The sequence below is a fragment of the Pipistrellus hanaki genome, assembly GCF_964339955.1.
Source record: "Pipistrellus hanaki genome assembly, chromosome: 2".
NCBI classification, from domain to species: domain Eukaryota; kingdom Metazoa; phylum Chordata; class Mammalia; order Chiroptera; family Vespertilionidae; genus Pipistrellus; species Pipistrellus hanaki.
This window is the reverse complement of record NC_140504.1, coordinates 47,558,704-47,584,635: the sequence shown is the minus strand read 5'-3', so window position 1 is coordinate 47,584,635 and position 25,932 is coordinate 47,558,704. Positions and strand designations below refer to the sequence as shown.

General features: G+C 49.0%; 1 protein-coding gene across 2 annotated transcripts in view; it reads left to right on the top strand.

The window, feature by feature from the left end:
• The window catches only part of TMEM44 (transmembrane protein 44), a 31,019-nt gene extending 5,181 nt beyond the window's left edge, over positions 1-25,838 (top strand). The window contains exons 4-10 of one of the 2 annotated variants that reach the window (XM_084871697.1): positions 1,306-1,472; positions 1,636-1,722; positions 4,685-4,855; positions 6,404-6,595; positions 8,589-8,693; positions 14,261-14,419; positions 25,450-25,838. In XM_084871697.1, the coding sequence (XP_084727823.1) occupies positions 1,306-1,472; positions 1,636-1,722; positions 4,685-4,855; positions 6,404-6,595; positions 8,589-8,693; positions 14,261-14,419; positions 25,450-25,560 (992 nt within the window). In that variant the 3' untranslated portion in view covers positions 25,561-25,838. Of the gene's footprint in view, positions 1-1,305; positions 1,473-1,635; positions 1,723-4,684; positions 4,856-6,403; positions 6,596-8,588; positions 8,694-14,260; positions 14,420-15,300; positions 15,331-25,449 lie in introns of those variants that run through there. The other variant, XM_084871696.1, reaches the window with a different exon arrangement.
• Positions 25,839-25,932: the final 94 nt, after the last annotated feature.

The window sequence follows — 25,932 nt, the reverse complement described above, 5'->3', positions numbered from 1 at the left end:
TCATGCTCTCATTCATCACACCCTGGACCCCTGCCAGGCACAGACGAATGAACGAGCCAGAGGAGGGAGGCAGGGCCCTCAGCATCCTTAGAGCTGCCGGTGGGGAGGCGCGTGCACAACGAGGGCACCAGAGGGGGAGAAGGGGCTGCAGGTGTCAGAGAGGGAGTGACGTTGGCACAGGGACTGCAGGGAAGGCATTCCTGGTTAAGGGAACAGTGGGCAAAGGCCAGGAAGAGGGTAGTGCATGGCTTTGGGGATGAACAAGGATCTCTGTGCAAGTCCGGGGTGCCAGTGAAGCCCTGCAGCTTCCAGGAATGGATGCAGGCATGGGCATGCGCGGCCTCAGGCAGAGCAGTGGCTGTAAGTGACGGAGATGGGATGAGTAGACGAGTGTGTAGGACTGGGGCATTCCAGAGAAGAGAATGCTTGCATGGAGTCATAGAAGATGCCCTCAGCCCAGTCAGCGTGGCTCAGTGATTGAGCATTGACCTATGAACCAAGAGGTCCCAGTTCCATTCCTGGTCAGGGCACACACCTGGGTTTCGGGCTCCATCCTCAGTGTGGGGAGTGCAGGAGGCAGCCAATCAGTGATTCTCTCTCATCATTGATGTTTCTATCTCTCTCTGTGTCCCTCTCCGTTCTTCTTTGAAATCAATAAAAATATATTTAAAAAAAAAAAATGCCCTCAGCTAGCTGCACTGTGCTGCCAGTGCTGCCCAGAGGAGAAACGTTCTTACTAGGATGGTTCAGAGGAGCATCTGTCTTGTGTTAAAGGGAGATTTCCAAAGAAGATGCTCCTTGTCCCACTCAGTTTCGGTGTCCTGGCACCAAGCGTTCACTTGATGCATTCACCAGGCTTGTGCCAGTTCTCTGTGCCAGGCTCTCTGGAGATTGTAGAACCTGCCGGGGCACAGAGCCTGCCCTCAGGGGGTTCCAGTCTTGGACAGGCGACCCTGTGCACTCAGATACATATAAATGATACAGGAAATGTCACCTTCCTTGAACAGAAAAGTTATAAGAGGGCTGAGGAAGGAGAGAGTACCAGCCGTGTATGTGTGTGTGTGTGTGTGTGTGTGTGTCTGTGTGTGTGTGTGTGTGTGTGTGTGTAGGGGGATGGGTGGTGGGGAGGAAAGACTTCTTTCTTCATAGAGGGGGCACAACCATAGGGCCTTGAAGGGTTGAGAGGATCTAGCCAGAACTACATGGGAATAGGAACCTGCCCTGGCGTCAGGGCTGGGTCAACACCAGTTCTTCCCAGACGCTTAGGTTCCCAGGAACCATGTGGGATTTTGGTGTCTGTTGCAGGTCACGGCTCCCAGGAGAGGAAGGGGAGGCAGCAGCTCAGGGCCAGCGTATTTGCCTTGACTCTGCCCTTGAGTCTGGGCCCCTGCTGGGCTCTCTGGGCTGCTGTCCCGAAGGCTTCAGGCCTTGTCCGAGGGCCACAGCGGAGGCTGCTGGAAAGCCTGCTGCAGGTGAGGCTGAGCCAGCTGGGGGCACATGGGGCAGTGATGGTCCCTCCAGAAATGCCTGGGGGTGGTGGTGGGCAGGGGTAGCCTTCATTGGGAGGAACCTACTTCATTGGGACTGGGGTGCACTGCGTCTCCTCGGGGTGCTGACTATCACCTGTTCCCACAGGACAACACTGAAATGTTTGGCTACCTGCTGGGCGGCATTGCTGCCTGCGGCTCCTGGGCCTCCCGGATCCCCCCACTCGCCAGAATCGTGAGGCTGGGGTTGGGGCTGGGATTGGGGCCACGTGACAGGTTTTAGGGCATCTGGGAGCACTGTCAAAGCTCCAGGTCCCCGGGCAGAGGGATGGTGCCACCCCATGTGTGTGTGGAGCTGGGGGTGGGAGGTGGGCGGCTGGCCCCGGAGAAGTCCTGAGGCCTCTCACTGGAAAGCCCACTACGTTCTCTCCATTTCTTACAGCAGATGGGAAGCGGGCTCTCAGGTAGAAGCCACCAGGGTTGGACCAACAAGCATTGTGTTAGGGAGTGAGAAGGTTTTAGAGGATAGAATCGTGTAGCTACTGGGGTTCTGTGTATTCGAGAGCATCTTCTTGGCAAGTATCTTCCAGGCGTCTGGGATGAGAGGAGACCTGTGTTGGCCAGTCCCGGGGGATAGAGATGTGACTTGAGTCGCTGCTTGCCCCCAGGAAGCTCACCGTCTCATGGGAGACACAGAAACGCAAAGCCGGGTCATTTAATGCTCTACGAAATACAGCATCATGTGTTTGGGGACTCGGAGGAGAGAGAGAAGGCTCCAGTACTATCCAGATGAGTGAGGCTGGAAACTGCACACAGCCAGGCCGGTGGCTGCTGGGGAGGCCTCAGGTTTCTCCGAAGGGATGTGGGATGAAGGAGGCAGAGGCGAGGGGAGGAGGAGCACGCACGGGAAAGGCCACCAAGGCAAGAAAGAGCGAGATGCTGTGGACGTGTGCAAACCGCCCTTCCCACGGGCCCTGCTGAGGGAATAATGGCAGGGCCGCACACGGGGGACGTGACAGGCCTATCACTGTGTCTAAAAGAGAGTCACTTGTCCAAGAGCATCATCTAATGCAGGGGTCCTCAAACTTTTTAAAGTGGGGGCCAGATCACGGTCCCTCAGAGAGCTGGAGGGCCGGACTATATAAACTACTAATTCCTACTGTAACACCTCGGCTGCGCTCACTGCCCAAAAAACCTGGCGGGCAGGATCAGACTCCCCTGGGGGCCGCATGTGGCCCGCGGGCCGTAGTTTGAAGACCCCTGATCTAATGTAAGGTGACCAGACATCCCGCTTTTGGCGGGACAGTCCCGATTTCTAACAATTTGTCCCGCGTCCCGCGGCGTTTTAAAAAAAGTCCCGATTTTTGGAAAGATTCTTTTTTAAAACGCCGCGGGACATGGGACCTCTGCCAAAAGCGGGACGTCTGGTCACCTTAATCTAATAGCAGCTCCAGAAGGACAGGATCCGGGGATGGCAGGTGCTCTGTTGATCATTTGTGGGAAGCTACCTCTTATGCTGTGATGGCCAGAAACCTCACCAAACATGGGGTCTCATCAGTAAAGGTTCTATCTCCAGGTCAAGGGAGGGGAGAGTAGGAAGCACTACTCTCCCTTCAGGGGCCCCTGGGACAGGCCTCCAGGTGGCATGGGGGCCTGGAAACTATGTCACCTGATGATCTTAGAAGAAACTGGTGCTGGTTATTAGTTCCTAGCGCTGCCATAACAAAGTATCCCAAACGTTGAGCCACAGAAATGTATTGTCTCGAAGTCCTGGGGTGTCAGCCGGGCCACCCTCCCTGTGAAGGTGCTGGGGAAGGATCTGTCCCAGGCCCCTCTCCTAGCTTCCGGTGGCAGCATGCCGTGACCTCTCTGTATCTGTCTGTGTCCATGGTCCCCCATTTTTGAGGACCGACTCAGGTTAGGGCTCATCCTGATGACCTCATTTGAACTTGATCATCTGCAAAGACCGTTTCTCTAAATAAGGTCATATTCCCAGGCCCTGGGGTTGGGACTCACATCTTTTGGGGGACACACAATCTAACCCATAACATCACCCCATCTAAAATAGCCCAGGCCAGCCCCACCGCTGTGTCCATCCCTCTGCTTAGTTTTCTTCCTAGCATTTGTCACATCCTGAAATGAGCTCCTTCAGTTATTGACCAAGTTGTTATCTTGGTAACAAGACAGAAGAGCGTCAGCACCGTGCGGGCAAGCGGGCTGGTCTGTTTTATGCCCGCTGTATTCCCGGTGCTTGGGGCTGCAGGTGCCAGCAAACATTTGCTCATGAGTGACCTGATCTGGCCTGGAAGAAGGGAGCTCCTGGCTGTAGGAATCTGAAGGGCTGTCTTAGGGCAGGAAGAGCAGCCTTGTTCTCTGCAGTTTTGGAAAATAACACTGGGAAGAGGTTATATGGGAGGGCCACTTCTCATTAACGGGTTAGACACTTTGCACCGTGCCTGGTATGTTGAGAGCAATCATTATATTGTTACTAGAGGCCTGGTGCACAAAATTCGTGCACGGAGCAGGGTCCCCTCAGCCCAGTTTGCACCCTCTCCAATCCAGGACTCCTTGGGGGATGTCTGACTGCCGGGTTAGGCCCAATCTCTGGGATCGGGCCTTAACCGGCAATCAGATATCCCTTTCACAATTCTGGACCGCTGGCTCCTAATCGCTCACCTGCCTGCCTGCCTGGTCACCCCTAACTGTCCCCCCCTGCCAGCCTGATCACCCCTAACTGCCCCCCTGCCAGCCTGGTCACCTTTACTGCCCCCCCCTGCTGACCTGGTCACCCCTAACTGCCCCCCTCAGCCAGCCTGGTTGCCCCCAACTGTCCCTCCTGCCGGCCTGGTTACTCCACGCAGCCTGCTTGTTCAGTCATTTGGTCGTCCCTCACTAACCCCTTGCTGGCCTGGTCATAGGCAGCCACCTTGTGAGGGCATGAGTGTCAATTTGCATATCACCTCTTTATTATATAGGATTTCAACCTTAGGAGGTAGTGGGCTTCCCATCTCTAAAGGCATTCAAACCTGATGGCCCCTTGGCAGGAAGATCAGTGCCCCCTGGGGGACTTGTCACAGGCAGAGGGTTTTCCCTCCCGCCTGCCATGCCACCAGGGCCCGGGTCTTAGCTCTGAGGCAGCCGGGGCAGTGGCAGTGGCAGTGTTCCTTCCTGCCCAGCTCTCTCCTCTCTCTGCCTAGTGCCGGGGTAAGACGTTTCCCTGCATCCACCTGTGGACCCGGCTCCTGTCCGCCCTGGCAGGCCTCCTCTACGCCTCAGCCATTGTGGCCCACGACCGGAGGCCCGAGTACCTGCTGCGGGCCACACCCTGGTTCCTGACCTCCCTGGGCCGCGCGGCGCTGGACCTCGCTGTATCTACCCCCCAGGGGCCCAGAGGCCTCTTCCGGTCTCTCCTCCCTGCCGCTGCCACGCCCTCCTTCCCTCCAGATTGGAACTGTCTCCCCGTGGCCAGGGAGGTGGTTTGAAGCCTGGGGCAGGCAGACACAGTGACAACGTGCAATTCTGCATTTCCTTTTTTTTTTTTTTTTTTTTAATAAGAATAATTATCTTTTGCTGGAGCTCTGTTAAACAGCAGCGGGGGCTGTGCCCGTTCCTGGCCCTGGGATCAGAAGAGCAGGTTGCAGTCTCAGTTCTGCTCCCAACATAGTTCCATCCCAGCCCTCAGTGCACCTGTCACCCTGTCTCTGCCTTGCCTTCCTCCCCCCAGGTGGGGGATGGCCGTGCAGGCTGACCGGCCATGCAGTGGTGATCCTGCCCTGTGTGCTCTTGGGCAGAAGAGATAAAAGCTGACAAGGGGCTGCCCTTTGTCAAGATTGTGAGCACCTACCTGGTTCCCCAGGGGTGTTGCCTGATGTGCTGACACCCTACATCAGGCATGAGGACCTCAAGGGCAAGCTAAATGCAGAAGGTGGTGGTTGGTTATGTGTGTGTGTGTGTGTGTGTGTGTGTGTGTGTGTGTGTGAGAGAGAGAGAGAGAGAGAGAGAGAGAGAGAGAGAGAGAGAGAGAAAGTGAGGGAGAGAGAGAACCTGTGGATTTAGCATGAATAGTTCAGAAACTGACTTTTTCGTGTACTGTGTTAATTTGCTAGGGGAGGTAGAAGAGGGTAAAAGGGGGATAAATGGTGATGTAAGGAGGCTTGACATGGGGTGGTGAGCACAGTACAATATAAATATGATGTATTATAGAATTCCCTGAGACCTATATGACTTTATTAACCAATGTCACCCCAATAAATTCCATTTAAAAAACTTCCCCAGGGCTGCCATCACACATTGCCACAAACCTGAAGCTCAAACAACAGAAATGTATTCTCTCGGCTCTGGAGGCTGGAAATCCCAAACCCAGGCAGGGCCGCGCTCTCTCCGGAGGTGCTGGGGAGAACCTGCCATTCCTCATCCGGCTCTGGCTGGCTCCTGGTGCTCCTTGGCTTGTGGCAGCATAAGTCACCTCTGCCTCCTTTCGTGTGCCTCTGTGTCCTCTCCTCTTACAGGGACTCCTGCCGTGGGTTTTAGGCTCCACCCTCGTCCACTGTGACCCCATCTTAACTAATTACATCAGCCAAGATCCTATTTCCAAATGAGGTCACTTTCTGGGATATGAATTTGCCGGAGAGTAGTCACCCTTCTGTGTGTATGGCCTCAAATGCTTCGAGGACGATGCTTTTCAAAATGCTTTTGTTTGACAAGTATTTCCCACGTGCTTGGTAGAGGCAGGGCCTTCCTAGGAGACTGGCCCTTTAAGGAGAAAAGTAGAGACCCTCAGGCCTGGCCCTGTGCTCCCACGAGCTCCCCAACCCGGACAGAGAGCGCAGGCTGGGGCCCAGGGTGCAGAGGTGAAGGCGGCACTGGGTGGCTGCAGCTCTCCGCTTCCTTGGACCTTAACTCCATCCACTTCCCAGATCATTTTCCTTTCCTGGGTGATGAAAAGCAAGATGAGGCGAGCCTTGGGATTTGCCTCTGAAGCCAGAGAGAGCCCCGACACCCAAGCCCTTCTGACCGGCGCAGAGAAGGAGGAAGACAACGAGGAGGCGAGGAATCACGGGCTGGAAAACCGCTGGTCCCACCAGTGTCTGCATGTGGAGGGGATGGAGGTGAGCCGGGATGCTGGGTCCCTCTGAGCTTGGCCGCGTGGTCACTTTAAAAAACGACTGTTGCTGAAACCGGTTTGGCTCAGTGGATAGAGCCTCAGTCTGCGGACTGAAAGGTCCCAGGTTCGATTTCGGTCAAGGGCATGTACATTGGTTGTGGCACATCCCTAGTGGGGGTTGTGCAGGAGGCAGCTGGTCGATGTTTCTCTCCATCGATGTGTCTAACTCACTATCCCTCTCCCTTACTCTCTGTAAAAAGTCAATAAAATATATTTAAAAAAAAAAAAACAAAAAAAAAACGACTGTTGATGCCCAATGCTAAGGGGCCCTGAATAAATAGGACTTTCCATTTTCCCGATTTCAACATGTTTTTAAAAGTTTCTGAACAGTTAATAAACTTCAGTATATGTTTAGCAATATAGTTGGAAAATAATCAAGTGTCCACTTATGCTATTTAGAAATTTACTTACTCATATATATTTAAGTTTACATACTACATAAATCAACATGTCATCTGACTGAGTGAATGAAATAGGAGATAGGGGTATGGCCAAGGTGAAAGGGGTTTACATAGGTGCATGGACCAAAGTCCCGGGTTCCCATAAAGGCTGTAAGGCAGGGGTGGGGAACCGGACGTGTGAGGCCCATGAAATCGTTTGGTCTGTCCCTGCCAAGGCATTAGGGGTGAGTTCATTAAATGTTTGACCAAATATAGGAGGCTACACTTTAAGCTGATAATTTTGTATGGCTTGCGAATGATGTTATAACTTGGCAGAAAATGGGTTTCCCACCCATTTTCTCTGATGGGAAGTTATTTTCATTCCACTCTAGCAACCGTTATGAAATTTATCCCCAAACAAAGCCACTATGTGTAAAGAGCGCCCTGTGTGTCTGGTTGTTGTAAGGGGAGGAAGAAGATACTTGGCAATCTTTTCAAGCATTCCTCAGCCACAGTGGTTCTCAAAGTGTGGTCCCTGGACCAGCATTATCTGGGAACTAACTTATTATATTAGAAATGCAAATTCTAGGCTTCCACTCGGCTCTATCCAATCCTAAGCTGAGAGTGTGTTTTGTGTGTGTATGTTTTTTTTAAAGGTATTTTTTTTTTTTATTGATTTCAGAGAGGAAGAGAGAGGGAGAGAGAGAGATAGAAATATCAATGATGAGAGAGAATCATCCATCGGCTGCCTCCTACACGCCCCACACTGGGAATGGGGCCCATAACCTGCTTATGTGCCCTTGACTGGAATCGAACCCAGGACCCTTCAGTCTGTAGGTTTATATTCTATCCACTGAGCCAAACCAGCTAGGGTTATTGCTGAGAGTGTTCTGATCAGCCCACTGGGTGCTTCTGGTGCACTCAACAGTGTGAGAACCACTGCTTTTGTTTAGTGGCTGATCTCAACTTGGAAAGTTTAGTGGCCGATCTCAACTCGGAGGAAGAGGGTTAGAGAAGAGGGGGAGAGAGGTGACAAATCCACTCCATGTCCCACTACCCCACAAAGACGGTTTTGTCAAGGTTACCGGTGACCTCCAAGTTGCTAAATCCCGGGGTCATTTCTGTCCGAGTTGAGATCGGCCACTAAAAGCATTTGTTTAGCACCTACTGCCATGGTTCCCAGACTTTGCCATGTTTTAGAATCATCTGTGAGGCTTTTAAACTTCCCAGGTCACATCCAGACCAATTAAACCAGAATATCTGGGAGAAGGAGTTGAGAGCGAAACATCAGTTGTTTTGTTTTTAAATGTCCAGGTAATTCCACGTGCAGTAAAGTCTGGGAACCACTGACATACCATGACCTCGGAGAGATAAAATGCATTTTACAGGAAACAAAAAGTGAGACATGCCATAAAAGAACAGGGAGCAAAAATCACTTTAGGGGGTGGGGCTTTTTGGTGTTTTGTTTTGTTTTTTTAAGAAAATGGGACCTTGTTTTTAGAAAATGTCTCCCAACTTAAGAATTCCCATTTCTGTCTCCTTGTCTTTACTTGAAAGAATTCAGATTGGGTGCCTCTCACTACACTGCCGCCCTGCAAGCCACTCAGGACAATGACAGCCATCAGTCACTACATGGAGCTGACCATCGAGCCAGTGCAACAGGTGAGCGGCCATGGGCCTCAGCCAAGTGTCCAGAGGGCGGAAGGCAGTCATGGAAGGCTTCCTGCAGGAGGTAACGCTTTAGCTGCAGGATGGGCGGGATGAGGCAGGAGAGCATAATAAAGAGGAAGGGGAGAATAAGAGAAAGAGAGGGGGAAAAAAGGGGAGGGGAGAGGAAGGAGTGCTCCAAGGTCTGGTGTGTGTGTGTGCAGGGGGCGGGGAAGGGGGGGGGATTCAGGAGGTGACAGGGTGGGGACACCATCACACTACAGAAGCTGAATATCGTCCTGAGGTGATGGGAGTCTATGAGGCCTCAGGACTAGAGACTTAGGGTCAGATGTGCACCTTAGAGCCATTGCTCAGGCGATGTTGGAGGACAGACTGGGGGAGAGGAGGCTGGAATCAAGTGGCCAGTGAGGGACAGAGGAAAGTCCAGGAAGGGTGGTGCGGCCTGAAGTAAGGCTGGAGCAGGAGAGGCAGAGATGGAGCGGAGAGAGTTGGCAGGTAGAGCACTGGGAGGAGTCAGGATATGGAGAGAGGGAGATACCTCCCAGGGTTCTGGCCTGGATGTGGGGGCCTCAGGAGGAAGAGGGTTAGAGAAGAGGGGGAGAGGGGTGACAAGTCCACTCCATGTCCCACTACCCCACAAAGACGGTTTTGTCAAGGTTACCAATGACCTCCAAGTTGCTAAATCCCGGGGTCATTTCTGTCCCAGTTGAGATCGGCCACTAGCTCCTTGCAGCTTCTGGGGTCCTCCCTGTCCTGGCTGTGCTGCCATCATTACAGATGTTATTTCCTTGTTGCTTCCACTGGCTCCTCCTGGGGAGCTTCACTTTTTTTTTTTTTTTTTTTTAAATATTTTCTTATTCATTCATTTTAATATACAGCCCACATATAATAGTACATTCTTATTACTCCATATTTACATGGCTTACAATGCACTGGTGAAGTTGCAAGCTTATCAGAGCATTATGCTTTTTTTAAAAATATATTTTTATTGATTTTTTTTTACAGAGAGGAAGAGAGAGGGATAGAGAGTTAGAAACATCGATGAGAGAGAATCATCTTGCACACCCCCTATTGGGGATGTGCCTGCAACCAAGGTACATGCCCTTGACTGGAATCAAACCCGGGACCTTTCAGTCCGCAGTCCGACGCTCTATCCACTGAGCCAAACCGGTTTCGGCTGGTGAGCTTCACGTTAAGGCTGCAGACCCTCCTCTCCATCCTCTTCCAGTCCCGTGGTCACACAGCGCACACACGCTTTTCCCCATGCATGTCTCCTTCCGTTTTCTCTCCCTCCGCTCCGGTTTTGGCTGCCGGCCACCCATTCAGAAACACCACCTGGCATCCCATGCTTACCGTGTCCAACACTGAGCTCTGGACTTCCTTGCCCAGACCTCTCCCCATCTTCCCGATCTCAGGAAAGGACACCACGGTCCGTGCATTTGCTCCAACTGAAAATTCCCCTCCTCCCCTCACTGCATGCCCACGCCTGTCCAATCCATTTGCGAATCTATAAATACTACTTTTTAAATAGATCCACGGCCGGCCGTTTCCTCTCCACAGCTGTTTTCCCCCCCATCTTCTCCATCTGCAAGGGTCTCTTACAAATGTAAATCACATCTTTTCCTCCTTTGTCTAAAATACCCCTCTTGATCCCCTTTTCACAAAGAATGAAATCTAATCCTCTGATGCAGACTTCCGAGACCTGCCGGCCCAGCGCCCCCGCCCTCACTGCCTCCTATTCTCTTCTCCTCACTCTTCTCTGGAGGCACAGATTTCTCTTCTTTCCTCTGCCTGGATGCTCTTCCCTCTGGTTTTTATGTTGTTCCCGTGGCTGCCTTTTCTTGTTTTTTGATCTTCAGTTAAAATGTCATTTTCCCCGCAGGTCTCCCCCTAATAGCCCCTCAAAAGTAGCCTTCGACTGCGTCATGTCCCTCGACTGCCTTTTTTAATGCTCCGCAAAACACTGCCCAGGACCGTTTACTTTTGTGTGTTATCTGTTTCCTTCAGGGATACGAACTTTGTGTCTCCTTCTGTCTTGTTTGCTTAGACCCTGGTGTGTCCGGCACAGGCTCTCTGGAGAGGTGCACTTGGGACACAGAGCTCAGAGGTAGCTGCCCCGCTGAGCTGCCCACGGGACATACTGACAATCAGAGAGTGTGGGCCCGAGACTAGGTTTAACTCCCCGTTGTTGTTCCTTGGAAAGTGTTTGCAAATAACCTGTTTGCTGTAAGTGGAGTGCAGGGGTGGCTGGAGCATGCTTTCACAATTCAGCACCCACTTCGGTTGTGAAATCCTTCCTCCAGTGGGAGGGTGGGTGGGGGATGGGAGGCCCCAGGAAAGCCCAGGGAACCTTAGACATGTGGCCCAAGCTTTGCACAAGACACTTTTAAATCATGGAACTTCTGAAAAATAACAGTGCAAAAGTGCATTTTTTAAAATATATTTTATTGATTTTTTTTACAGAGAGGAAGAGAGAAGGATAGAGAGTTAGACATCGATGAAAGAGAATCATCGATCAGCTGCCCCCTGCACACCCCCCACTGGGGATGTGCCCGCAACCAAGGCACATGCCCTTGACCGAAATCGAACCTGGGACCTTTCAGTCCGCAGGCCGACGCTTTATCCACGGAGCCAAACTGGTCTCGGCAAAAAGTGCATTTATTTCAACGCTCCCAAGACCTGAATTGTGGGTAGATTCCTGCTGGGGAACAGACTCCATGAAAGAAGAATGTGTTCCTCCTTGGTTCTCTTCCCAAAGCACATTTTTTAGCAACTTGCACTTGGCCTCTTCCTTCTCTGTCCACCAGAGGGCGAGAGATGCTTTTGTGATAGCTCCTGACAAGGAGTACGGAGTCCCAAGGCCCATCCGGGCTGGAAGTCCCCTCACTGGGCTCTAGGGCCTCCATTCCCAAAACGGTCTGTTTACTGAGGGCTAAATACTCCCCAGGCTCTGAGCAAATACTAACAGCCAACGGTTCCATGATGCTTATTATACTGGTCATAGTAGAGTACTGGTCTAAGTGCTTTACACAGATGAACTCTATACATCCTCACAGCCAACCGCTGAGGTATTATTTTCATTTTACAGATAAGGAAAATGGGGTGCACAGAGGTTAAGGAACTTGCTCAAGGTCACGCAGTTGGTCAGCGGTAAAACCAAGATTCAGATTTGTCCCTAGCAAGCCTGTGCCCTTGATGATTCTACATACGTTGGCATAATGGCTGACACCAAGTAACCACGTGACAAGTGATTGTTTTTAAAAAATTATCATCCACACAAATTTTCATAATAACCTATGAGATAGATACTATTATTTCTATTGTTATTTAATAATGAATACATTTATTATTTTAAATTGAGGCACAGAGAGTTTTTTAAGTCACTTGCCCAAATCCCATAGTTAGATAATCACAGAGGTTTTAAACTAAGCCTGTCTGGTTCTGGGACCTGTGCTTTTATAAAGAGGATGTACTCTCAGTGCTGCCGTATCATGCCAGCTGAGTGAGCAAATTTTCCTTTTTCATGAGAAGGTCCCAGTGGGCAAGGTTGGAGCTAGGTACCCTGAGGCCATGTGTCCTCACATATGTCCTGTGTGGTCAGCCATCTGGAAGTGGACAGCAAGAGCCACTGGCTGCTTAGTCATCTTCCCAGGTCCCTACTGAGCACTGGACCAAAGGAGAGATTTTCCAAGAGATGTAGCCGGTTCAGGCTGAGCTGAGGGGCCAAGGGCCAGGGGTCATGGGGATCAAAGGATTGGGATGTTTGAAACTGCATTTTACCTGTTGACTCAGGTGTGATCAGACCTGGAGGTTTTTACAGAATCTGCGGTTGTTGTCCGGGAGGCTTCTGTTTCCCTCACTTCCCCCACCCCACCCAGGGGCCCGTCAAGAACACTGGCTCTGCCTCCTTTCCGGACTGTCTCTGCCTGTCCAGTGACTCTCACATGAAACCACATTTATGCTGGAGTCATGCTCCAATCATGCTGGGCCCTGTGTGATTTGGGGTCCAGGCCAGTAGCCCTTCCTCTTATGTGTCCATGACATTGACATCTGAGCCCTGTGGCACCACTTCAAGGGAGGCAAGGCAGGGATTACCACTCCCTTTTATAGGTTAGGAAACTGAGGCTCAGGGAGGACTAATTTCTTCCCAAGGTCACATGGTTGGTGAAAGATATGGGTCCAGGTGGTCTGTTGTTCCCCCTGTGGAATGACTGCCAGCTCTGAAACCCCAGCCCTCAGAGCTTCAGGCACGTCTGAGGAAACCCTATCCTAGCCCAGCCCCCTGCCCCCACCCTGTGAGCCCTGAGGGGAGAAGTTCTTTTCTGAAATAGAGATAGGTAGGTAGGTAGGTAGGTAGATGGATAGACAGACAGATAGATAGAGATAGATAGATAGATAGATAGATAGATAGATAGGCAAATGATTGATAGAATATAAATAGGAAGATGGATGATAGATGATTGATAGGATACAAATAGAAAGATGATAGATACACAGGTAGAAAATAGAAAGTGATGCCGAAACCAGTTTGATTCAATGGATAGAGAGCGTTGGCCTGTGGACTGAAAGGTCTGGGGTTCGATTCCGGTCAAGGGCATGTACCTTGGTTGCGGGCACATCCCCAGTGGAGGGTGTGCAGGAGGCAGCTGATCGATGTTTCTCTCTCATCCATGTTTCTTACTTTCTATTCCTCTCCCTTCCTCTCTGTAAAAAATCAATAAAATATATTTTTTTTAAATATAAAATAGAAAGTGATAAACGTTAGAAAGATAGATGGTAGATTGATAGGAATTGACATAGATAATAGGTACAATATAGATAGAAAGCTATATGGTAGGTAGGGAATCTCCCTTAAACCTTTCTGCTGGTGGTGAGAGTGAGTCGGTAAGGCCTCCATGAAGTGCATTTTTGGCAACAGATGTCCAAATTACAAAGGCTCATACCCTCTGAGCCAGCAATGCCACTTCTAGGAATTTATCCTTTAAAAATAGCCTGAAAAAAATATTTTTAATTCTTTATTGTTGAAAGCATTGCATATGTCCTCCTTTTCCCCGTATTGTCCTCTCTCAGTCTGCCCCCGGCCCCCGGCCCCCGGCCCCCGGCCCTAGCCTGACATTTTTAATGTACAATGTAATTTACTGCAGTCAGTGTTGATTATAAAGGCAAGAGACTGGTTAAATACCTTCAACACCCATCAGTAGGAGACTGGTTAACTAGACTGTGAACACCTATACAACATTTTTTCTCTGATACAGTTCTATCTGAGACATCAAGTGGAAAAAAACCCAAGAAGAGTGAGAGAGTGTAGAGCGTGCTGCGTTTGCGGCAGTGAGGAGAAGTGCGGGTGTGCACTTGATTGTGTGTTAGGCTCTCTGGAAGGGTGCACGCACCCGCGTGCTGGCTGCCTCTGGGGAGAACGGGCTGCCGGGCGTGAGGGTGGCGGTAGGCTTGCACCTACACCCTTGCCTACCTTTGGAATACTAGAGCGCGTGAGTGCTTTGCCAATGAAAATGTAAAGTAAACTAAGTGTCTCTGCCCGCCCTTCCCCACACACCTTGCAGGCGGGCTGCAGCGCCACCAGGTTGCCTGGCGACGGACAGATGAACCTGGGAGACGTGCCCCTGCCGGAGCCGCCCTCGTACCCTCCCATCCGGGTCATCCGGGCCCGCGTGTCTTCCAGCAGCTCCTCCGAGGTCCCCTCCATCAACTCCGACCTTGAGGTACCCGCTGTGCTTGGGCGTCCTCCTCCGTGACCCTGCGGCGCCCTGGGTGCTTGCGCTGCCGCTTGCCAATTCGCTCCGCTGAAGAATGAATGAATGAGTCCGCTGGCTCCTGCCCAGGAGTCCCCACTGCCTGCGTCCCGAGAAGGGGTTCCATGGTCAGGTTCCCCAGCGGAACACTGCCTAGTGCAGCGTGGTCTCGGAGAATCACTTGCACATGCAAGTTACACAAATAAATGCGTGAATAATATGTAAACTTTGAAAGAGTCTCCGTGTTTCCCAAACCCATGTGACCATGGAAGCGTCCCCTCCCACATCCGGCTTCCCCTCTCCCCCTCTCCTCCCCCCCACCCCCACTCCGGGAACGTCAGCTGCCCTATAGTGCCCTCAGGGTCATACTTGGGATCCTATAAATAAGCTTGACACTTTCATAAACTTTACCTCACTTTGATTTGGGGAATCTGTGAACAAAACATCACATTTTGGATACCACTGACAGGTGTAGCCCTCAGGTCTGGGCTGTCCTGTCCCTCAGTCCCACAGCTCCAGGCCTGTGACTGGAAAATGGGAACAAGGACGGTGTAATGAGCGTGTGCTGTCAGTAGGGGGAGGTCTGCCCTTCATTCGGGTGTTGTGTTCTGTTCTGGTGTTAAAATGCCCTTTTGTGAAACAATGATCAAATATGTGGTAAATGGTGTTGAGTGCTTTGTTTTGGTTTTAATAGTCTTATTTGGTAAAATAATCAACTAGCCATCCCAAGTAGGCTCCTCAAATTTGTTGAAAGCATAGTGGACCCTAAAATCTGAAAGCCTCAGAGCCATCGACCAGCGGGCTCTCCCAGGACTCTTTCCACTTACCTGTGCTCTGCCTGGGTCCTCCAGGAGTGCCCTATCTGACCAGCAGGACAAAACATGTAAGTAATTCCTATGATGGCAGAACCAGAGAAGAGCCGAGACAGAGACAGACAGAGCAGGCTGTGGGGGCTCGCCTGGACTGAGAACTTGAGTGTTTTTGTTTTTGTTTTGTTTTTTAATATATTTTATTGATTTTGTATAGAGAGGAAGGGAGAGAGAAACAGAGTTAGAAACATCGATGAGAGAGAGTCATCGATCAGCTGCCTCTTGCACAACCCCTACTGGGGATATGCCCCTACTGGGGATATGCAACCAAGGTACATGCCCTTGACCGGAATCGAACCCGGGACCCTTCAGTCTGACGCTCTATCCATTGAGCCAAACCAGTTTTGGTGAGAACTTGAGTGTTTTTCAGCTTTCCCCAAGTGTCCACCTGCTGGGCTGGTCACGGCATCAAATGAATGGCATCGGAGCCTCAGGCCACCTGTTTGGGGCTGTGCTTTCAGACATCGCCACAGGAGGGGGTGCACTCCACAGAGACTGGATCCACTCATTCATTTGCTCACTCACTCACTCACAGGGCAGCCCGGCTCCTGGCATAGCCCTCTGGAGAGCGTACCGAGCAAATGTTGAGAAAGGGTCACTGCACCGCCGTGGAGTAGGTGGGCGCCGAGGCCCCGAGGGAGCAGGGCTTTCAGGAGTGGCCACCTCACTTTCCAGAGTCGCCCACATCTGTTTTTTGTTTGTTTGTTTGTTTTAATATATTTTATTGATTTTTTACAGAGAGGAAGGGAGAGAGATAGAGAGCTAGAAACATCGATGAAAGAGAAACATGGACTAGCTGCCTCCTGCACACTCCCCACTGGGGATGCGCCCGCAACCAATGTGCATGCCCTTGACCGGAATCGAACCTGGGACCTTTCAGTCCGCAGACCGACGCTCTACAGCTGAGCCAAACCGGTTTTGGCCGCCCACACCTGTTTTGTTCGCAGGGTTGATTTTCTTCCGGCATTGAAATGGCTCCTCTGCCTTTTAAAGGCTTTCTTTTCTTTTCTTCTTTAGTCTCTGGGATTAAGTCCAACGTTGTGACAAAAGTGCATTTAGTCCTTTTTTTCCCCTTCTTCTGCTTCCTAGTGATGTTATAGACCTGCATGGGAAGCTTTGTAGGAATTCAGCAAGGATGATGTTTCTGTCATTGGAACAAGGTATGCATGTTGGAGAATGACTGCCTGGAGCTTTTGCAGTTGTGTGTGTGTGAGGGGAGGGGCAGGAGGATGAAGCCACACACCAGATTGCTCTGTCTGAAAGGGGTCAAGTCCCAGGCCTGAGTGTCTTGCTATCTGTGCCTTAAGCTCTTGACAACGAAGACTCCTTGTTCCCTCTCCAAACTCTGCTCCCAGCACCAGAGGCCAGGACAGATTCCTTTGGACATTTGTCATTCTTTTTAAAAAAAATTTTTTTAAATAATTTTAGAGAGGAAGAGAGAGAGAGAGTGAGTGAAACTGAGATATTTCTGTGAGAGAACATAGATTGGTTGCCTCCTGCACTTACCCTGACAGGGGATCAAACCCGCAGCCCAAGCCTATCCCGAAACCAGGAATCGAACCAGGTTATGAACCAACTGAGCCACACTGGCCAAGTCTGGACATTTGTCATTCTTAAAGTCAAATCATTCCTTTAAAAATAAACAAACATAAAAACATATACACATCCACACATACTACCCTGTTTCCCCGAAAATAAGACAGTGTCTTATATTAATTTTTGCTCCCAAAGATGTGCTAGGTCTTATTTTCAGGGGACGTCTTATTTTTCCATGAAGAAGAATACGGTACACATTTATTGTTAAATGAAAATAAAGGAAACTTATCACCTGTATACGGTACGGTAGTACGGTAGTTGTCAACACAAACCAGACAAACTGTGAATCCTACAGTATCAAGAATTTACTCATTTATTCAATGACAATCATGTCATCATCTTCTGGAACATCATCCTAACAATCCAATTCCTGAATTTCCTGGTGAATTTCTTGTGACTCCATTTCTTTCAGAATCAGTGGACCTAATCTCTCATGTTTAGCCTAGGGCGGGCCTTATTTTCGGGGGGATGCCTTATATTTCACTCAGAAGGAAACCTGTAAGTAGGTCTTATTTTCGGAGGATGTCTTATTTTCGGGGAAACACGGTATAAAAGTGCTCATGTTAGAGAAAATACATACAAATAAGAAGAGGACAGAACATTCCAATAGGTACCAAAGGCAAAAATGATGAGGATGTGGTTTCTCCATCGTCTGTTTCCTCCCCGGGAAGGTGGCATCGCCTGCCGGGGCAGAGTGGAAGTCAGCACATCCTGAAACGTGCGGGGCAGCCAGCTGGCTCCCCTCGGGATGAGGGAAGATGCTCCACTGCGCCTCCCCCCGCCCCCCAAGGACCGTGCCGGAGAAAGAGGGCTGATCAGGAGTTGGGGGGACACAGGCTCTCGCTGCCCTTCCAGGCAGCCTCGCCCTGGACTTCGTGAGTTTTCACTTCTCCCTCTGAACGTGGGAACCGCGAGACCTTCCCTGCCTGTGCTAGAGTGACTGAGGGTCCAATGGGGGTGCTGGCGGGGCTTTGCAAGACTCCCAGAGGTGCTGTATGCCGTGCAGGGGAAACTGGGCCGGAAGTGGGCTTCGCTGCTCACTCCACCCCTTCCAGCCATGGAACGGACAACACCCACTCGTTTGCCTGGACCCGTTCTGAGCGCGGAGACAATGAGTTCGGGGAGATGGTGAGGCTCCACCCGGGTCTGAAGGCAAAGGAGCTTTGACACAGGAGACCAGTGGCCCCAGAAATGCTCCGGCTTTCGACTGGGCGACCTTCACGGTCCCACTTAGCAGCGGGACCCTAAGTGTGGAAGTGCGTGGTTGAGAGCGGGGGGAGGAGGTTAGGTACACTGAGTTCTTCTTAGCTGAGGGAAGACTTCCATCAAGCAAACGGAAGGATCAACCACCTACCAAGCTTGATAATGTCCTTGTTAGTACAGCAGCTCAGGCTGCTGGGTCTGCCCCAGTGCCACCTGGGATACCTCTGCCCCCTCAGTCTCCTTCCACTTGAACCAATGCAGGTGCTCCTGACTGAGATTTCACCTCCTTCTCTCCTTTTTTTTTTTTTTTTTTTTTTTTTAAGTATATTTTATTGATTTTTCACAGAGAGGAAGGGAGAGGGATAGAGAGTTAGAAACATCGATGAGAGAGAAACATCGATCAGCAGCCTCCTGCACACCTCCTACTGGGGATGTGCCTGCAACCAAGGTACATGCCCTTGACCAGAATCGAACTCAGGACCCTCAGTCTGCAGGATGATGCTCCATCCACTGAGCCAAACTGGTTAGGGCTCCTTCTTTCCTTTCATTGCTCTCCTACCGAGGAGCTTCCCAACACTCAGCCCCACGGGCTCCCTGCTCTAAGGCGTCTGTGGCTCCTGACTGCTTATGTTTGAGTCTGACCCTTTAGCCTGACCTCCAGGGCACTGAGTCCTCTGGCCCTGGGCCAGCTTTCCAGGTTTTACTCCTATCTGGCCAGCTTTCTTTTCTCTGGGTTTCTTTGCTTATTTCAGTCCTCTCCTCCCGCCCTTCGAGGCCCTGGCTCAGTCCTGCCTCCTCCAGGAAGCCTTCCCTGCACTCCAGAGTAGGGTTGCTAGATGTAACTGGAAAAAAACAAACATGGGACATCCAATGCAATTTGAATCTTAGAGGAGCTTACCCACACTGAAGCATTATCTGTTATCTGAAATTCAGATTTCACTGAGCACCCCGTGTTTCCTCTGGCAATCCCGCTCCTGAATCAAAGTTGATTGTTCGCATGTCTGGCCCTTCCCTAGAACTCGTCTTTAGTTCTTCTGAGCAGCAGTTGAGCAGCAAAACCTCCTCCAAAATATTTTAGGAACATACAATGTGATAGATCAACGGTATCTTATTTTTTTAAAAAAATATATTTTATTGATTTTGTACAGAGAGGAAGGGAGAGAGATAGAGAGTTAGAAACATCAATGAGAGAGGCATCGATCAGCTGCCTCCTGCACACCCCCTACAGGGGATATGCCCGCAACCAAGGTACATGCCCTTGACCGGAATCGAACCTGGGACCCTTCAGTCCCCAAGCCAACGCTCTATCCATTGAGCCAAACCGGTCTTGGCAATCAACGGTATCTTAATAAAACTGGGGAAAATTCGTTTTAAGAAATCAGGATCAGGAGGCAAGGTTGCCAAGGCCTTTCCCGAGGGTGGACCTGGGATTCGGCCTGAAGCAGTCTTTGCATCTCCTTGTGACTGAGGTTGGAGGTGCTGCTCAGATCCCTGCTGCCCACCATTTTACTACACGTGGCTTCTCCGTCTTGGCCCTTTTGTCCCCGCCCCTTCAGATGTTCCTGAAGTGAAACTGTGTGTCATCTTTATAAAGGAAGCCACCCCCTGTGGGTCAGAACTTCCCTCTCGCTGATCCAGGTCATGATGGGCCTTTTTTCACAGCATCTCATGGCGTGTGAGGCATTTTCTCATCTCACATCCCGTTTCCCCCACAGACAGCAGCCTGGGAAGGAAGAGCAGCGTGGGAAGTTTGTGCCATTAGAGAGGAGGAAAGAAAGTGTTTGGGGTGAAACATGGTGCTGGATTCAGAGTGTCAAAGAACTCCTTAGTTAACAAGCTGTAAATATCGTGCAGGTTTTTAAAAAAGAAATAGAAAGGATGAGATTTTGAGTCATACAGTGGGATGTTTAAAAGTCTATAAAGTACCAGATCAAAAGGAAATCTGCCCAGGGTTTTAATTCAGCATCTTGAAGGGTTCAGGAATCTGGAGAAAGGACTGAGGTAAATTGTTAAAGAGCCCAGAGGTGAAACATGATTTTGGAAGGTATTTTGGGGAGCCAGAGAAGACTTAGCTAAAGAAACCAAATCCTCTCTGTCTCAGAACCCCTTGCTCTTCATTAACACAAACTAGAGGCCCAATGCACAAAGATTTGTGCAAGAACGGGGCCTTCTCTCCCCTGGCTGTCAGCACTGCCTTCACTCTGGCCGGGAGCCACCTTTCTGCCTTCCCATGCAGCCCAGGGGCCCGGAGCGGCTGGGGCGGTGCCTGTGTATGCAAATTAACCCAGCAGTTTTGTTGGGTTAATTTGCATACTAACTTCTGATTGGCTTGTGGGTGTTGTGAAGGTAAGGTCAATTTGCACCTTACTCTTTTATTGGTGTAAATTGTCCTAAGACAAGGTAGATTTACACATCAAAGGCCAAGGTTTAGTATACAGAATCCATTGTCAGATTGGGGAACTACCGATGGCTGTTCAGGTGTTTGGCCAGTAAGAGGCAATTACTTGTAGATTAAAATGCCCTCAGCTACCTGGCAGCAAGCAATCATCTATGAAAATCTTTAGGTGTGGGGGAATTATACTCAGGCACACTCTCATCATTGATTTAAATTTTAAAAGAAATCCTGCTACTATCTCCACTAGATGGCACTGTTCTTAAATTTTAGATTGCCTGTGATGCTGAAGATTTGGAAAGAAGTGTAAAGGTTTCATTTCAACCCAGTTGGGGAGACTCTTAAGCTCCTTTATTTGTTTGCTTGGCTTTAAGTAAACTTTTATTTTGGAATAATTTTACATTTACAGAAAATTTGCATAAGTAGTACAGAGAGTACCTGTATATTTTGGCAGGTTTCCTCTAATGTTAACATCTTACAAAAACCATGCTACATTTATCAAATCTAAGAAATTGACATCAGTACATTACTATTAACTATACTACAGGTTTTATTTATATTTCACTAGTTTTCCATCCATATTCTTATTCTGTTCCAGGATACAATCCAGCATATCACATTGCATTTAGTAATTTTTAAAAATATACATTTTTTATTGATTTTTTTACAGAGAGTAAGGGAGATAGTTAGAAACATCAGTGAGAGAGAAACATCGATCAGCTGCCTCCTGCACACCCCCTAATGGGGATGTGCCCGCAACCAAGATACATGCCCTTGACCAGAATCGAACCGAACCTGGAACCCTTCAGTTCGCAGGCTGACAGTCTATCCACTGAGCCAAACCAGTTAGGGCAGCATCATTTTTAGTAATTTTGTGTCTTCTCCAATTAATTTTTTTTCTGTTTATAACTCCCATCAGGATGTCATTAAAATATGAATGCTATGGAATCATTATTAATTTTGTTAGGTATAATAATGATATTGTGCTTGGAATTTCTTTAAATATCCTTATCAATGAGATACAGATTGAAGTATTTACAGATGAAATTAGTTACTTTAAAACACTTCAGCCAATAAAAAAATTGAGGAGCCAGAGCAAATAAGACAGGATATGTCCATAGGTGTTTATGAGGTTATTCTTTAGTATAAAACTAAAATGTCTTATAATCAAAAAGTTGTTTAAAATGGAAATGTAAAATAATTGAACAGTAGAAACGTGGTTTTAATGTGACAATAATGCCAAATTCTGAGGACTGCTCAGATTGGCAGCGGTTCCACTAAATGGACATTCACGGATCGGTATAACTGACATTTGTAGATTCACAGCTCTGTGAGAACACGTCTCCCAGGCGCTGCATGCTGTGCCGGAGGACAAGTGCAGGCTGGGAAGCCGCCCTTCCACTGACTCAGGCATATTTGAGGCTTGGGGTGGAACCAACCGTGCAGTAAAGGCTGATTAAAAATGAATCTTGGCTGGTAGCAAATATCCCATATTTTCAAGGTGGAGATTTTATTTGCCTCTCTCTTTCTTAGTTTTGTGGTTTTGAGTTGACTCATCTCCATCATGTGGCTAATAAACGGAAGGTTTATTATCATTATTACACCTGGTAGTAATAATTTCTAATAGTAATTTAAACATCTGTATGGGTTATAATTTTTCCAAGGACCTGCAGCCCTTCATAATTATCACAATTATCCTATCGATCATTTAATTGAGTTGTAGCTGCTAGTAGCTGCTGCCTTCCTGCTTGCTGAAGTTGGCTCTCCCTTTGCCCTCTGAGCGTCTGAGGGCCTGTCTCCTGGCTCGCTGAGCAGTCAGGCCAGGTGCCGAGGCCTGCTTTGCTCTGTCACGGAGGAAGGGGCGGAATCTACCAAAGACTTTTCTATGTCTCTTTTTATTCTGCAGCACAAGGGTTGGGAGGCCTAAGCTTGAAGCAGGTATGGACAGTTGTGCTCTCTCTCTCTCTATTCCAGGAGGGACTTCCTGTGGCTTGACTTCAGTTCCTGTTTTTGTTAGGCACCCCTCCCCACCCCATCCCCACCTCCACCCCTCCTTGGATGGCTGGGACCATGCCAAATTCCTTTAGCGGGGGAAAAATAATATGAAAATGAGAGGCGAGTCTTATAGGATCAGGGGATTTTCCTGGTTCTCTCAGTTCAGAGTTCTTTTCACTTTGCCCAAACCGTCTAATAGGGACTCAGAGAAGATGTGTAACCCGAGGAAGAAATGTGGCTTGGAAAAGAGGTGTATGAACAAGCAGAATAACCCCAGGTTGCTAATGGTGGTGGTGCTGGGAGTGGCTGCATGATCAGCTGGCTGCTGTCCCCGTGCCTCCCCGCCTCCAAGGGATGAATGAGCATGTTTTTTGACAACTACCTGTGCCTGTTGTCTCCCAGGATTGTTGTCTCCCAGGATTGTTTCTGATAAGACAGGAGGCCATCTTTTGCTCAAATTTTCTTTATGTCTGGATTCCAGCAATGTTTTTATTCTGTTAAAATGAAGTTTTAAAACACATTAGTCTGGGGAATCAGAAGAGACTTAAAATGTTTTTGACAGCCTAACCTACTTCAAAGAGTTCACCTGATCAAAGTGGCAGGCTGTCTCTATCTGCCAGAAGCTGGATTGGTTGGGTGTAGCAAGAATTGGAGCAGTGGTTCTGAAACATCAGGGCCAAACCTTAGCTTTTAACCCAGAGAGAGGGTCTAGGGTGGGATACTGAGCACCTGGGCCCTTCAGGTGAAAACACTCAGAACTGTCATCTAGAACAGTGTTTTTCAACCTTTTTTGGGCAAAGGCACACTTGTTTCATGAAAAAAATCACGAGGCACACCACCATTAGAAAATGTTAAAAATTTTAACTCTGTGCCTATATTGACTATATATAAAGTAATTCTCTTGAATAGGAATCAAATAAACACAAAGAAAGTATTTTATAATTACTTTATTATGAAATATTAAGTAAACAAAATAGTGAAAAATTATAAAATTCTTGTCTTGTCTGCACCTACGGCACACCAGGCAACATCTCGCGGCACACTAGTGTGCCGCGGAACAGCGGTTGAAAAACGCTGATCTAGAACATGAGCCTCAGCTGGAAAACAGAATTCATCAAAAGGCACGCTGTCCATCCTCAGGAAACAGGCTTCCACTCCACCAAGGCGCAACTGGACCCCAGAGGCTGAGGGGCTGGGAAGCTCTTTTATGTGGGATCTTTGATAAAGTCAGAAAGGAAGTTGCTTCAACATGTCCCCTCAAATCTGTAGCCACAAGTGAATGAAAAGTAAGCCCTGAGAGTGGCTGGCACAGCCCCAAACAGGTACAGGGGGCTGATCTGTACCAACCAAATCAGCTTAGTCCCTGGCCTGCACGGTTAATGGGGATGAGGTGGTCTTTTTAACATGATGCTGTTTTTAATCATCAAGTAGTAAAACTCATAATTCACTCATCGAATCAGGCTCTTTTCTTTTTTTTTCTAAAAAAAAGCCATAATTTGTGTTTTTTACCTGGCATAGCGTGGACCCTATCTGGCTCAGGGAATCTTGGAAAGCTTATCCCGGTCTTCCAGGAACTAGACTGATTAATTCAACTCGAATTTGAATATCTGGTGGAGCATTTTTCTTGGAGTGCATGTCCATGCCTGACTGTATTTTCTTACCCAAATAGATAATCTGGCCCGGGCGGATACAGCCTACTTGGCCTTTGCTTGTTATTTGTTGGATACTTTGATGATGAGATCAAATATGACACATGACTCAGAATCACCAGGTATGGTCGGGAGGCCCTAAGCTTGAAGCAGGTATGGAGAGTTATGCTCTCTGAAAGAAAAGAGATTATATTACCCACTTACTGGTCCAATATCCCAACACTAAGGGTTCCCTTCTCTTGGTCCACATGCAAGGTTCCCTCTCTCATCCATCATATCAGAGCAATAGGAAGACTGCAAATAGCTTCACCAGTTCTGTGTGCCCGTCTCATTTTTAACCTTTCCTACCCCTGCAATTGGCAATTTTTCCATACTGGTCTGACAGCAATGAAATATTCATAGGCTTGTGACTATGAGTTAGATTTGAAGTGTTTGTTTTTGGCAAGCCTACTGATCTCAAGTTTAGAGGAAATGCCATGAGTGGGGAGGAAGGACAGCCAGTGCCCTGCTCTTAAGGAGCTCAGCGTCTACCTGAGGACAAGGGAGATGCCCAGAGAGAAGGCAGGGCTGTCCATGCTCCACAGCAAATGAGTGGCATAGGCAGTACTAACAGAGAAGGGGTGAGAGCTCAATGGGCATAAGCAGTCAGGGAAGATTTCCTGGAACAAGAGGTTCTCACCTGGAACATAAAGAATGGGCTGTGTTTGCTTGGTATTTTCCAGGAATGAATTAGGCGTGGATCTGGGCATTCTTAGGATAAAGAGACTATGACTCAGCCCTAACCGGTTTTGCTCAGTGCATAGAACATAAGCCCTCAGACTGAAGGATCCTGGGTTCAATTCCAGTCAAGGGCACATACCTCGGTTGTAGGCTTGATCCTCAGTCCTGGTCGGGGCGCGTGTGGGAGGCAACCAATCGCTATGTCTTCCTCACATGAGATTTCTCGGTGTCTTTCCCCCTCCCTTCCACTCTCTCAATGGAAAAATACTCTTGGGTGAGGATTAACAACAACAAAAGAGAATATTACTCAGTCTCACTAGAGAAGGACTTGGTGATCTCGGGGGGAAAAGAGGGTGGAGCTGGTCTGTTCAGGGTGGCTGTCCATTGATTCCTTTATTAAAATTATGCTTGTCCTTGGAAGTCCTGCAAACACAGGCCTGGTTACTGACCCCACTACCTGCTAGTCCTTGTGTACACCTGGGCCATAAGAACCGGGATTGGGGCTGTTGTTGGGGGACTGTAGGAACTAAGAAGGGTCTGTTCGACCAAGGAACCTTTTGTGTCTTTTCTCCACAGTGCGACGCCGAAGATATAAACCTTGAAGGGAATAAAGACCACGTGGAGATGCTTAGATCCCAGATGCAAAGGTGTCCTATGAGGCCAGTGGACTTGACTTCTGAAGAGTAATACTTTTTGGAGCCACATCAACAGCTCAGACCCCAAAGTCAGCTGCCAGGAACTGAGCAGAGATCAACTAGCAATGACACCCATGGCAGGAGTTTGAGCTTCTGCTGGGTCTGCCCAAGAAAGTGTGGGACCAGGAGCTGCCACTGCCCTTGGCTGGCTTCTGCCATGGCTTGGAATGGAGCTAAGACTTTGGGTCCTATGCACAGACCTGTCATGCCCAGAGTTTGTTCTGAAAATTTGAAGTTCACAGAGCACTCTTGTGAAATATAAATCTTCATCCTCCTTTCCTTTTCCTTTTTCCCTTTCCCTTTCTTACATGTTTTTATTGACTTTTTACAGAAGAAGGGAGAGAAATGAAAACACTGATGAGAA